Genomic DNA, 14151 nt, shown 5'->3' with positions numbered 1-14151 from the left:
TGGGACTCCCTCCTTGAGGTTCCATGTCATTTACAACCTGTACACGGACCCCGAGGATGGGATCACAGGGTCCCACCCAATGAGAACCACTCCTTGATCCAGACAATGGAAGGGGTTATGGGAGCCCAGCAGGCTGGCCCAAGGCCTGGGCTCACAAGAAATCTGGATGTTGCTTGGTCACCTTTGCAGAGAGACACCTGTGTGCTGTGGCCTTTGTCTAAAGCAGGGACACAAACTCAAATGCCTACAAGGCCAAGTAGGAGAATTAAGTGGGTAATGTGGCCTGGATTTAGGGGACCGAAGGAGGGGTTGGTGGGTGGGAGCTGGACCACACTGGAGATGCTGTTTCCAAAGTGAAAACATTCAACACATTTTAAATACCGAACAGGCTAAATAAGGCCCCTATGTGTGATCGTTTCTGAGCACCTACTACTCTGTGCCAGGCGCTGTGTGGGACACTGGTTAACAACAGTGGACATGAGGCAGGCCTCTGTCAGCAAGGAACTGACACTCTGGTGAAGAAGACAGATAATTAATGAGTAAAGATGAATTTCAGATTTTCTTAAGAGCTTTGAAGGAAATTGTCAGGTGACAGGACAGAGAATAAATTGGGGAAGGCCTCTAGGAGGAGGTGATGCTTGAACTGAGGCCAGAAAGTGGGTGAGAAGCCAGTCTTGGGAAAAATACTTTCTAAGCAAAGGAAGCAGCAAGTGCAAAGGCCCTGTGGGGGGAATGAACTTGGCCCATCTGAAGAACAGACACCCAGCAGGGCAAGAGCAGGTAGGAGTGGCAGCCTGGCACAGGTGAGGCTGGACATCACCTTCCCCCAGCCCACACCTGCCAGGTAGGCCACACCTGCTACACTTCCTGGGTGTTTAGAGGAAACTGGAATCGGATACAGAAATTCCCATGTCTGTTCTTTGTTTTTTTGTCTTAGCTGTGAACAAAAGCTTCCCTGGCAGCAAGTTACAAAGTTATTTCTGCGAAAGGCCTTTGGCCAAAAGCAATAAAGTCAGACCTGAACAGAGTCATTATTCACGCCTAACTGTGGGCTGGTTCTTATTGTAGACTGCCTCCGCCAGGACTGACAACTCCAGGCACACCCCACCTCCCCAGTTTAAACCCCACACTTTCTCAGCAGTTTCCCCCATAGAACAAGTATTTATGTTACCATTTACGTTACCAGAGATTGTAGTTTCCTTCAAGAAGAACATAAAAGGGATAAAAGGCTATTTTGACTGGCCAGTATGAATAATCCAATTATCTCTTATTTCCACCCAACTCATAGCCCTGTGCACCATCCTCACCCATCACGCCCCTGCTGTTAGCAGATAGCTTCTCATTAGCTCACCTGGGAAACGGTCCGACGCTTACAATTATGTGAGAAGCTTGGACTCATCGGTGGGGGGAGGGAGTCTGAAGCTACTTTTACCAAATAACCTGCTAAATTTAGAGATCCTAGTGGAGAGAATTTGGAATGACAGGTCCGTTGCCAACCCTGGCATGCTGTGCAATCTAATTAGCAGCTGGAAATAGACTGTCAAGTAGGAGGGAAGCTGTGGGTCAGAGGTGCTCTTTGAGCTCACATCAGTGTGTCCCACGAGCAGTCTCATCCCAGCTGAGGGACTCACTGGATGCCGCCTGGTGTAGTGTGTATAGGTGTACAGTGGCTAGAAGAGAGGGAGTGAGAGCTGGGCTGCCGGTGACCACGAGGGTGTGTGTGTGTGGGGGTGGGAACATACCCACACTGCGGGCAGTTCCCTCATAACCATGCACCTGCTCCCTTCTAGGTGTCAGCTCAAACCACTCCCGTCTTTGGGGTGACGATGCTAGGAGGTATGGTAGTGATTCTAGGAGTTGGCTTTGCCCCATAAACTGAAGAGGGATCCAAGACCCCCAACAGTGCCCTGCGTTACGGAGCCCGTCCTGGAAGAACTGCCACACAGACCTGGGCTTTCTACTTGTACTAGACTTTGAACCATCCACTCACTCATTTAAAAATGCTCACTACTCATCTTGGGGCACAGTCACTTATTCCGAGGTTTCTAATTTTCCGTCTTTGCAGCATCTGGCCCCCTTCTTTGGACGACAGCACCCCCGATTTCAAGGATTCTCTCTCCCCTGCCAAGACCCCCTACTCTATGCTGTTATGTGACCAAGGGGCGCTCATATGACCAAAGGTGGCTAATCAGACTCTCTCACTGCACCCGACTCTCAAATGGAGTGTCCAGGACAGAAGGAAAAATCAGGGGTGCGTTTGTCCCATTGGAATCCCTCCTCCAGGAAGCTGCCAACAACTCCTGCTCTGAGGTCCCTAGAGTGTTCTAAGCTAAAGCCTTAAGAAGGCCTGGGAGCTTTCATTTGTGCAGTTTTAGAAGTCAGGCCACCCTGAGACCCCAACACAGTGAGGAAGCCCAAGCAGCCGTGGGAAGAGGCCATGTGGAGAATAGAGCCACTGAGCTGATGACAGTCCCAACTGAGCTGCCATCTGTGACCAGCACTAGTGGTCCGCCGTGGAGTGGAGCCATTTGGACCCTCCAGCTGATATCACATGAAGCAGAACGCCCTGGCAACCCACAGTATCACTGGAAATAAATTGTTGTTGCTTTAATCCACAGAGTTGGGGGTGATGTGTCGCATAGCAGAAACACAACCAAAGAACCCCGAGTGACACTGATCAGAACCCATTCCTCCAACTGGAATGTCACAAATCACCTATGATGGGTCAAGATTCGTGGTCTTCTGGGGCTGACGGCTTTAATCAAATGACCACTTAGAAGAGAACATCATTCATTCGTTCTTTCAATCATTGATTCACACCGCCACCAAGGCAAGCATTGATGATACAATGATGTGTAAGTCTAAGGACCTCCTATTCTAGCAGGGCCATTACACTCAGTGCCTCAGTTTCCTCAAATAATAGGCCCTGAACTAATAGGCCTATTATTTCAGGAAGTAATAGGCCTGGCTTAAAAGGGCTGTTGTGATGATTAAATGCTTGGCAACAAATAAAGTCAATGATATTAGACTTTTTTTATTAACAGTTGCAATGCATTGTTCCTAGAAGTGTAGCCATCTGGTGTGAGTGAGCAAAGTGTTGTAGCAGAGGACAAACTCCAATGCCCACATGGGCCATGCAGGTGACACACATGAGTGAAGCCAGCCCAGTGTAAGAAAAACCTGCTACGTTCCTTTCTCTCCATCTCTCACTTAACCACTTTTGATAGAGGCTAAGAACAGAGAAATGTTGCTCCACAATAAGAACACCACAGCAAGTACAATGACAAATGGCAAATGAACTTGGCCACAACCTCGGATAATAGGGAACAGGTGGGACTGTGGCAAAAATGGAGACCATGTGATCAGAACAGGAGTTCTAGTGTATCCAGCTAGGGTCCACGGCTCCCTCTTTTTTAGAAGCTAGAAACTATAGTTTCTAAAATGAGAACTCTAACAATTGTTAAGAATCTGACAACTTTTAAAAATGTTCAAAACAGTGTGTAAGTCAAAACATTTTGTTGTGAGCCGAATACAGGCCCTCATTAGCCAGCCGTGATGTCCTATTCTAACAGGATGACAAAGCAAGCAGAGACTTCTCTGTACCTCACTTTCCTCTTCTGTCAGGTGGCCATTAGAATATCCCTATGCTATAGACTGCGTTTCCCGAAAATTCATACGTCGAAACCTAATCCTCAGTGTGAGGGTATTTGGAGGGGTGTCTTTGGGGGTGATTAGGTCAGGAGGGGGAGCCCTCATGAACGGAACCAGTGCCCTTATAAGAGAGGCCCTCAGAGTGCTCCCTTGCCCCTTCTGCCATGTGAGGGCACAAAAGCTGTTCTGTATGCTTCAACTCAACCCTGAATTTTGAGGGACTGCGACCACTCAGTAAATTGAGGGAAGACCGTTGTTTCATTTGGAAATTTTGGCAAATTGTTCACTATTTTGGGAAATCACATTGTCGATGGCCATACCACTTGTATTTGAGCTGCCAAAACCACAGGTCCGAATCCCAGTGTGTGTAGCTGTCAGACTCACGTGATTCTACACTAGTGTGAACACCCGACTCCATTATGTCTTCTAATACAGTTGTGCCTGAGCGTGTACGTGCTGCAATACGTATGTTTAATTATAAACTGCTTCCCTTTGAGCTTTCCTTTGAATTAAAGTCAGGGTGTTTTACTGATTAAAAAAATATGTGTAGATAGATTATATTATCTAGGAATTTATTTCAGGTACACCTGGCAAAAATATTTGCTATAAGAAGAGGGCGTCTAATCTGCTAATTTTGGGAACCACCAAGCTAAGTCAAACATGAAAAGCCCATTTCGCTTTAGCAGTGTTTGGTTTAGAATTAAGCACAAAACCCAACTCTGGGCCAACAAGGCATAATAAAGCAAAGTGTGCTGGGGTGGCGTGCTCTCGGAAGGCGTCCTAGCCTACTCTTTATTCTTACTTTGCATGGTGACGGGATGCCTGGAGCTGTGGCAGTGATCTTGAGATCACGAAGCAACAAAGTCAAAGACATGCTGAGGACAGAAGCACGGAGCATAGGAAGATCCGGGGTCCTTAATGACTTTACTGTACTAACAAATTGGCCCCTGGACTCTCCTGCTTTGGACTCTTGCTATGTGAGAATTAAACGTTTCTACTACGTAAGCCACTCTCAGGCAGGAATTCTATTACCTGCAGTGAAAACATCTTGATTCCCACTCAAATGATTAGGGCCCCAAGCCACTAAGCACCCTAGTCGGCTTTCCCGTTCTCTGGAACGTTCGACAAGCAGCCTGCATTCAGAAGTCTGTGGACAGTGTCTACCTCCAGAACAGGCCATGAACACAGCTTCTGGATGATTTGATTTTCATCAGAGCATGAGCATCTCCCGAACTTCTGTGGGCTCACAGTTTTGTAAATTTCTTTTCAAAAAGCTCCCCTTTCCTGGCCACAGAGGTGGGTCAAGTCCCCCACGGGGACCCTGACCGGGAGCCAATAAGAAAGGCTGCTGGCAACATTCTTCTCCTAACACATCTGGCTTCCACCTGGTCAAACACATCCTGGGTAGCGTTCCTGGTCCCCGGGGATGGCCCTGCCCATCAACTTACACACACAAGACTTGCTCATAACGACTCTGAGTTTGGGATAGAATTGACCCATGTTTCAAGCAGGGCCCAGGTGTGCAAAGCCGTGGGCCAGGACTTGGGTTTCGAAATCCTATTAAGAGACCATGGAGAATTCAAAACAGCGGTGCTCTCTGGTTAGGAAGAATTCCACGAAGTCTGGGCTGGAGGAGAAGGTCTGAAGACTATGCCAACAGCTGTTCTACCAGGGAGGCATGCGTGCAAGGCCCAAGATGCTGCGTGACCTTCAGCAATTTCCCAAGGGCATCTGTTGCAGAGTGATGCTGATTTACTTCTGTCTGCTAATCACTCACCAATGAGAAGGACATCGGAGGCTCATCCTGAGCCTCTGGGAGTCTCAGGTGTGTGGTAAAGAGGTGAACACATGGGATGGGCTAAAACTATTCATCAAATACATGTATGATGGGCCGAGGGGGCAGGGAAGGAGGGACAAAACCATGCCAAAGAACAAAATATAATCTCCGAGGATGATGGTGTCCAGTCCCATGGCTTAAAATACCATGGAAGCGCTGATGACTCCCAAATTTAGGCTGCCAGGTCCAACCAGCTCCAGACCTGTGTATCCAGCACCCACTGAATTATCAGACACCCAGCTCGAGTGTCATCTCAAACCCAACATTTCCACAGCTAGATTCTGGATCCTCCCACCATGCCCCAAACTTTCTCTCCCAGTTTTCCCTATTTAGGAATCTCCAGGCTGCCCAGTTATCTTTGACTCCTAGTCACTAAAGATATTTGCTGGGGGGTGTGGGGGGGGCTGTCCCGCACTGTTAGGATGTTGAGCAGCATCCCTGGCCTCTAGCCACTGGTGGCAGCCAGTAGCACTTCCTTCCCCAGTTGAGACAACCAAACATGCCTCTAGATATTGCTAAATGTCCCCGGGGTAGGGTGGGAGGGCAAAGTCACCTTAATGGAAAACCACAGCGCTTTCCCTCATTCTGAATATTCATTCCCCCAGCAAGTTCCGCTGGCTTTGCCATTTCACTCCATCACCGTGGGTACCATCACCGTCCAGGTCAATATAAGCTCCTCATTCTTATGTCCCAGCATCCACTTGCAAAACACTCTTTCAGGGTAGCCACTGAGATCTTTTTAACACACAGATCATGTCGTCCCTAACTTAAAACTCTCCAATGATTTTCCATTTCATTTGAAATAAAATCTAAGTTTTCTACCATGGCCGGCATTTCTTACCACAGACCTCATCTCCCCTCCTCACTTGTTATTCACTACCCTCCGCCCCGCTGGACTTCTATTTGCATTTTGAACAGGTGTCTCGGACAGGTCACTCCTCTCCACCTCCAGGCCTTTGCACTGGCTGTTCCCTTTACCTGGAATGCTGTTCCTCCAGATCTTCCCAAGGTCCGCTCCTTCTCAAAACTTAGGCCACAGTTCAAAGATCACATCCTCAAAGAGGCCTCCCCTGACCACCTGCCAAAATTTGTCCCCCACCCCATAACCTCTCAGGCAGTCATTTTTCCGTCATAACAATTTTTAATTTGTTTCCACCAACGAGCTTGTCACGTCCCAAAAAGCCTCCTTTGTGGCCTTGTTTGCTTGTGTATCATCGCTTTTCCCCTTTGGAATGTAAGTTCCACGAAAGCAGGGTTGTCTCTTGTTCATCTAACACAGGGCCTGGCACCCAGCAGCAGCTCAAACACTTGTGCCATCTTATAGTGAACAGCAGTGTCTCCGACACCCTTACATCCCTGATCTCTAGAGCTTCTCCCGTGCCTTCCAGCAGCCCTTGCCTCAGACAGGAAGATGAGCTACGCACACTCCAGGGCCCTCTTTCCTAGACCTCACTGTTGGGGCAAAACACACCATGGCCCTCTGGTTCACTCCCCAGCATCTAGCGCCCTCCCTGGGAGTTTGAGTCAGGAGGGTCTGGACTTTGCATTTTTAAAACAAATGCCTTCAGGTGATTTTCATGGTGGAAGGTTGGGCAAACACTGCTCCTGGCTACCAGAAAGCACAGAATCAAGGCCAGGCTGCATATTTCAGACACTATGGCAGCAAAGTCAGGCCTCCAATGCCTGTTGACCCCAGTGGAAAGGGAGGGAAAGTTGCCCACTCAGCGGCTGTTTCCATGGTCCCCACCTCAACCAACATGGAGACAGGTCTGACTATCATCTCTCAAATTAGTACCCCACCCCCATCATAGGCTATTTGCCTCCCTAGTAACCAGGCTCCCTTTCACTGGGATTCCCCACTTGTGTTCTCCAGGGCTTTGAGGTCCACTAGGTTTGCCCCCAGCTCCAGGGTGGGGCCTAGGAGCGAGGCCCAAACCTATTGTTGAGGACTCATTTTCTTGGCCAGTGATTGGTTTGGAGTGAGCACATGACATAAAATAGCCCAATCAGAGGACGCGTGGGGCTGGGGTGGGCAGTGCCAGAAAATAGGCTTGTTCTTTCCTGCTGGGTTTAAACCAGAGAGGACAGCTCTTCAGCAGCCAGCTCCACTCCTCAATTATAATAACAGCCAATGTTTACTGAGGGCTTGCCTATGTCAGATACGGTGCTAAGCACTTGACGCTGACGATCTCCTTTCATCATGAAATGAACCAGGAGATAGGTGCTCTGATCATCATCACTTGCTGGATGAGAACACTGGGCACAGAAAGGTTAAGTAACACTCCCCAGATCCCACTGCTGGGCAGGTAGCCAGGCAGTCTGGCTCTCTTAACCACAGTGCCAGAGCCTGTCCACCTCTCAGAGCTGGAGAGAGAAACCAGCCCCGTGGAAGAAAGAGCAGAGATGGAGAAGAACTGATTCTCATGACAAAGTCTGAGCCCTGACTCCAGCTGTACCTGGAGCTAGAGTCACCCACAGATGTGGGTGAAGGCTGCTTTCCCTTTGCACAAACTGCTGGGTCTCTAACCCTATCGCCCAACTGCGGCCAGCCCAGTGCCTCTTCTCCTTTTGGTTCCAAGTGAGGCCCAGTTCTCTAGAAACCACCCCAATTAGGCACTCACGCCATTTATCAGTATGCCAATTAATTATAATGATCTTAATGATCTTCCAAATTAGAGAGTGCCTTGAATCCGGACCAGGGGCATTGCAGATTTCCCATCAAGACCCAACAAAAGGAAGCCTAGGGAAAGCAGGCCTGGATGAGGCCTCCTTCGCCTGCACGTTAGCTCCACCTTCCATGTCCACTGGGCGCACAGGGCCCAGGACTGAAACAAAGTGCCCTGGACACCAGGGTCACCCCTGTAGGAGGCACAGGTCCATGCAACTCCATCACCGACCACAAGAGGGCTGCACCTCTAGGAGAATTTTTAACTCTCCTGCCTGTGCTTTCAGTGGGTGCAAACCTTCGTCTCTCAGACTTCATGACTTTTTCTGGCAGACACATTGGATATTTCCTTTTGCATCTTGACTAGGGGTGAGTGTGTGTATACTCACGGGGAGAAGGAAACGTCGCCAGGCAATCACATTTTCCTTAGGGCCCTTCTTCCGCCCCCGCTACCCTCGGCCCCAAACAAAATACACACCCGAGATGTCTCCCCAACAGCCGAGAGTTTTGGAGAGAAGTGGGAATTACTGAAGGACTTCTGCCTTTCAAAGTTTCATTGTCTAAATATGTTTTCTCCAGTTGCACATCTGTTTCTTCTACATTTGGAAAAAAGGCCAAGGTCATGGTGAGAGTGCAGTGGGTCAGAATGAACTCTGGAGCCCCAGGGCCTGTTGAATTCTGGCTCTACCACTGATCAACTGTCAACAAGTCACGATCCTCTCCGTGCCTCAGTCTCCCCATCTTTGATGGCAATCAAAGGACATACCTCACTGGGTTTTGCATGGATTAAATGAGTTATTACATATAAGGGCTTAGAACAGTGATTGGCCTACAACACTACATCAGTGTTATCTATCCTCTTAACTCTAGACTAAGCCCTTTCTTTTAACTGCAAGCTGATTAGCAAAACGGATAGTTTTTTGAGTGACAGGCTTTTGGTCTCTTTCTAAGGGGGTGAAGTCTAACAACAGATTTGACAAAGGGGGATATTCCCCATCTGCCTAACTCAGGACCAGAAGCTGTCCCCTTGAGGCAGGTCCAAACAGGTGCACCAAACATATCCGGGGAAAGGATGAGGGACATGTTATCCCCAAATCAAAGGGTGTACTTTACACATCAGGGAGTGCATTTGCAGGTCAGCTAGGTCCTTGGGATGGTAGTTGAATGGAGCCATTAGGTGGGGGACACACATATGTGCGTATGAATGCATGCGTACACGCACACACAGTGTCAGACACAGCCACACTGTCCTCCAAGCTCAGCATTTTTATAATCAACTCATCAATCAACCCTTAAGTTTGAAAACCTAACATGTTATTAGGGTTTTAGAAAAAGCCGTACGTTCAAACAAAAAAGCCAATAAATATACCCCAAGCCCAAAGTCCAAACCCACATTGACCCTCAGTGGGCAGTCAGACCAACATCATACATTTATGTACATAAACTTAGCCCAAGGAAGGAAGACCCTTCAGGCACAAATGTCCAATGTGCCAACAGCCAAGCCCGCCACCATCACCCTTCGAGCTGCTTATTTGAACACTAAATTACACACTCAGGCTGTTTTGATGAGCTTTTTCTTCCCCATGATGTGGGATAAGCAAAGCTGGGAGAACCTCTCTTACAAAGTGAGTGGTCTTCAGCCTGTCCTGCCCACCCCCTTCCTATAGGTAATGAATGGCTTTCATTTAATTAGAACCCTTCAGTGCTTCTGTAATGGGTAGTGGAGATGCACTAAGAAATCCCCTTCACTATTAACTACGAGATGAGAGTAACTCTTCCTGCTCCAGGGAGAGACACCAGGAGTCCTCCAGGGAAAACCCGTCTTACCTGCTTCTCTGTGTCCTTCCCCCCCCCCCCCCCCAGCCTGCTCAGAGCAGCTTCCCTTCTCTGCCCCAAAGGAGGGGGACCACACTGTGGGAGAGAGGCAGGGGACAGATGGAGGGGCCAGAGGGCAGGTGTCCCTACACACACAGATGTGCAAATACCCAGATTCAAACGTAAGCTGAATGTAATTACTTGGTTAATTAAATATTGACTTTTAACTAAAAAAAAGTGATTAAAACAAGCTGCAGGAAAGACTGTCCAGAGAGGAGAGGGGGCAGGGAATGAGTCAGAACTTTCAGGAAGGGGAAGAGGAGGAAGGGGGATATTAAAATGAAGGTCTGTGCTCCCCTACTGGGTGCAGGCACCTACCTCGTGCCAGGGGGAGTGACCTTCAGGATCTGGGCAGGTAGGGGATTGAAGACAGAGGTCATTGTGTCAAACTAGGATTTGTGGGTGTCTCCTACTTTTTCCCACCCTAGACCGCATCGCTTTCCCGGTGAACTCAGAGCTTCCGGGGCTCAGCAACTAGATACCGTTCATCGAGCTTCCCTGGAACGCGACGCAGTGCCTGGCACCTCGAGGGACTCCATTAATGCTGGTAGAACGAATGAATGAACTACTACAAAGAATGCTTTTTTAAAAAGTGCTCTCCTAGAAATCGCTGCCAAACTTCTGAAACCCTCAGGAGCACCAGGAGGGGAGTATCCCTCTACGAGGCTTTGAGAACTGGTTCTGACCCAGCCTGGGAGGAAGTCTGCCTTTTCAATCCTATTTGCCCTTTTTATCTTCGCGTTCCCCATCACTCCGGAGCTCCGGTCCACCGCTTTCCCAAGTCCTGCCCGGACAAGCCCCACGTGGTCTGGCTCCTTAGGTCTGTTGGGTCTAAACTCAAAGGGGTCACGGAGGCCATACCCCGGCGGCCAGCGGGCCCAGACGCGCTTTCCCCGGAGCCTCCAGGGCTCCGCGTGGCGCGTCCGCAGGTCAGGGGTGCGCGGTGGGAAGTACACAGCCCATCAGTGGGGTCAAACGGAGCCTCCCTCCTGCCCGATGGGTCTCACCTCCGCGCGCTGCGCTGGGGCCGGAGCCGGGCGGTGCGGACCGGCCCCGGTTCACCTGGGCGGCGCTCGCCGCCGCGCTCACCACCCGGCAGGCTCCGGCCGCGGGAGCCCCTGCCCCGCCCACCTGGCCCGGGCACCCCACTCACCAGAGCGCACGGCCCTGGCTGCCTCACCCGGTGCGGGGCGCCGACGCCTCTGCCGCAGCCCTGCCGGGCCGCGGAGCGCAGGGAACTCCGCGCCGCCGCCGCCGCTGCTGCTGCTCCCGCCGCCGCTGCCCTGCATCCCCGGCGAGTGCGGCTGCAGCTCCTCCTCCTCTCCCTCCGCCTCCTCCCGCCTCTCCGCCCAGCGGCTTCGCAGCCGCCGCCGCCCTCGGCCCCCGCCCCGGCGCGCCGCCCTCGCCAAAGTCCGGGTCCGCGCCCCGCCCGGGTCAGTCTTCCATCGCCCCAGCCGGCCAGCCGCGCTGCCAGAGCCAGGCCCTTGGCACGGCAGGGCCTGGCCGCCCGCCTGCCTGCCCGCCGCCGGCCTCCGCGCGGAAGCGGGGAGCGCCAACCTGGGAGCCGCGGGGGCCGGAGACCCCGCCGCGGTGTCCCCCTGCGCCCCCGGCGCGCGAGCCCTTTACCTCGGGCCGGAGGGACGCGCGTTCCGGGCGGCCGGCCCTGCTGCCCTCGGCGCGCTGCCCTAGCCCCGAAGTTCGGCCCCGGACTAGGCAACAGCGGAGAGCTGGGGTCCCGGCCGCTCTCCGCCTCCCAAAGCCGCGGGGCCGGGCTGGCCGCGCTCCCGGCGCTGAGCGCGCACCCTCACCGGGACACAGACACACTCACCCGACACACTCGCTCCCGCTCGCCTTCGGCGGAGAGTTGAAACAGCTGTGGGATTCGCCCAGGAGCTGGAAATGAGGGAGGGACGCGAGCCAGAGCCGTGCGTGCGAATGTGTGTGTGCAACACACAGATGGGGGGGCATCTCTAATAAAATCAATTATTGCAACAAAGTCAGGAGGACCATTGATTAGGTCCTCTGGGCTGGAAACGAAGAGAATCCTTGCCTCTTTTCCGCTTTCTTTTTCTGACTCCGAGCTGGAAGGAACTAAGTGTTCCGCGGAGCTTGCGACAGCCCCGGCCCGGCGCTCCCGTCGTAATGACACGTTAATAAATGTTTTCTTTTATCTGCTTTCACAAGGGTTCGCCTGAGTCTGCAAACACCGACTGCCTTTGCTGAAAGCCCCGCGCTGTTCTCTTAACTACACACACTTGCCTTTGGAGAAGACGCCTGGAGCTGGGCTCGCAGCTAGATCGCGGGGTGAACTGCCCACGCGCCGGGGAAGCTCCCAGAGACGTTAACTGGAGCTTAAGTAAAAATATCTGGTTGCCCAGAAATGGTCTGAGAAGAGGAAAGAAAGAAGAAACGGGCTTCCTCCGAAAGGGGAGGAATTCGACTCAAGGTGGTGCTGTCTACCGCTGTTTCTACAGTCCCTGAAGCCACAGAACAGGCCGGAGGGGTTGGGGCTAATAGGGGTATGGCTGAGCCGGCAGAGATCCAATTAGTAGCTGCAGCAACACAGCTGAGATGCTAAGGGGAAACAGACCTTGCGGTAGATAAGTGTACTGGTAGGCAGTAGTAACTTATTTAAATCTAATGACAATCTTACAAGGTTAAGTAGTAGGATCATACCCAAATCGCAGATGTGGAGAACAAGTCACAGAGAGGTTAAGTAACTGACTCATAAGTCACACAATTGTAAGTGGGGGCCCTAGAATTTGAACTCGAGAAACTTGGTTCCAGAGTTGTTCTTAAATCCCAGGTCATTGTTACTTTTTTCAGCAAAGCATCCCCTTTCTCTGGAATAGTCTTTTTTTTTTCATGCTAGTTAGAGTTGTCATGTTTAGTGAATAAGAGTGGACAGTGGTCCATGAGGATAAACTGTAGACTAAAAAATTTTTTGTTGTTCATCTGGAATTCAAATTGGGTGTCCTGACACGATGGGGTGGGGGGTGGGGGGTGGGGGGTGGGGGGGCGGGGAGAAGTCTAGATTCTCCCCTCCATAATCTCCCTTAGCCACTCCAGATCAATTTACAGGCTAAATAAATCAGAAAAACCTGGAACTGTTCCAGATTAGATTCTGGTGCTCACCTTTGGCATCACTGAGTTTGCTGATCTTCTGCCTTCCATTCACTTTGGAGCAAAATGTCAGGCTAACTTCTTCACTGTCACCGACCAAAAAATCATGGGGACCCCCTTTCCTTCTGCCTCATCTCTGCTGGAGAAAGGGCATATTTGTTGCAGAGCCTCTAGGACAAGTGCTGCAGGTAGAAGTAGAAGACAGGCCATGTATGTAATTAAAAATTTTCTAGTAGCTGCATGCAACAGTAAAAGGAAACAGGTGAAATTAATTTTAATAATATGGTTTATTTAACCTAGTGGGTCCAAACTATTATCACGTCAACATGTAATCAATAAAAAATTATGAATGAGGCATTTTACATTCTTTTTACTAAGTCTTTGGAATCTGGTGTGTATTTTATACTTACAACACCTCAATTCGGATCAGCCTCACAGGGGTATGGATTCCCGTCCTGGACAATGCAGCTCTAGCAGGTTCTGTGGTCCACTGCTACAATCTTTCAAGAAAACTGAGAAAGGTAAAGGGATTGATCAAGGTCACAAAGTCAGCAAGTGGGGATTTAACCCACGTGAGGCTGTGCCTGGCTTTGGGACATGTATCTCCTGCAGCAGCAATTTTCTAGCTGGGTCCTTAGAGCCCCATAGGCGTGCCTCAGGGGCCCGGGGTAGGGAAGGAGGTGAGGTCTGCCTTTTGCCTGCTTTTTATGTTGGATTCTGGAATCTCTTTCAGAAGAGGGGGGATTTGCATCACAAAAAAGTTCAAAAACACACTGCCTATCTGCAGGCCTCAAGTTCAAGAACACTACTCTCTAAATGCGACCTGCCTACAGTTTTCTCCTCCATCCTTCTTTGCTCAGTAGGCAACCCAGTAATGGAGGGGCTGTTCACAATCCCCTAGGTGGGGCTGCAGGCAGGGGCTGAGATGGTGTCATGCGGGGGGGACCCTGCTCGCTGCGCCATTTGTCATGCGGGAGACCCTGCTCGCTGCGCCACTTGT

General features: G+C 50.8%; 2 protein-coding genes across 7 annotated transcripts in view; one reads left to right on the top strand and one right to left on the bottom strand.

Moving 5' to 3' along the window:
- SULF2 (sulfatase 2) overlaps nt 1-12304 on the bottom strand; it is a 102442-nt gene extending 90138 nt beyond the window's left edge. The window contains exon 1 of one of the 6 annotated variants that reach the window (XM_074317821.2): nt 12288-12304. The gene's annotated coding sequence lies outside the window, so the exon portion shown is untranslated. Of the gene's footprint in view, nt 1-11035; nt 11102-11181; nt 11349-11654; nt 11809-11856 lie in introns of those variants that run through there. The other 5 variants (XM_019749674.3, XM_074317820.2, XM_074317819.2 and 2 more) reach the window with 5 other exon arrangements.
- On the top strand, nt 11025-12346 carry LOC148756013 (uncharacterized). Its single transcript, XM_088789487.1, has 2 exons — nt 11025-11461; nt 12213-12346. Exons 1-2 carry the CDS (start codon nt 11025-11027, stop codon nt 12271-12273), a joined length of 498 nt encoding a protein of 165 aa, XP_088645613.1. The 3' UTR covers nt 12274-12346.
- The last annotated feature ends 1805 nt before the right edge of the window (nt 12347-14151 follow it).

The sequence above is a fragment of the Rhinolophus sinicus genome, chromosome 13, assembly GCF_057876585.1.
Source record: "Rhinolophus sinicus isolate RSI-liver-muscle chromosome 13, RSI-T2T, whole genome shotgun sequence".
NCBI classification, from domain to species: domain Eukaryota; kingdom Metazoa; phylum Chordata; class Mammalia; order Chiroptera; family Rhinolophidae; genus Rhinolophus; species Rhinolophus sinicus.
This window is presented reverse-complemented; position numbering and strand designations above follow the sequence as displayed.

Excerpts from the sequence above, each read along its gene's own strand:
- LOC148756013 (XM_088789487.1), top strand. The coding sequence starts at position 11,025 with ATGGGTCTCACCTCCGCGCGCTGCGCTGGGGCCGGAGCCGGGCGGTGC. Across the intron at positions 11,462-12,212 it reads CGGGTCCGCGCCCCGCCCGG|GGTTCGCCTGAGTCTGCAAA; the intron begins GTCAGTCTTCCA and ends TGCTTTCACAAG.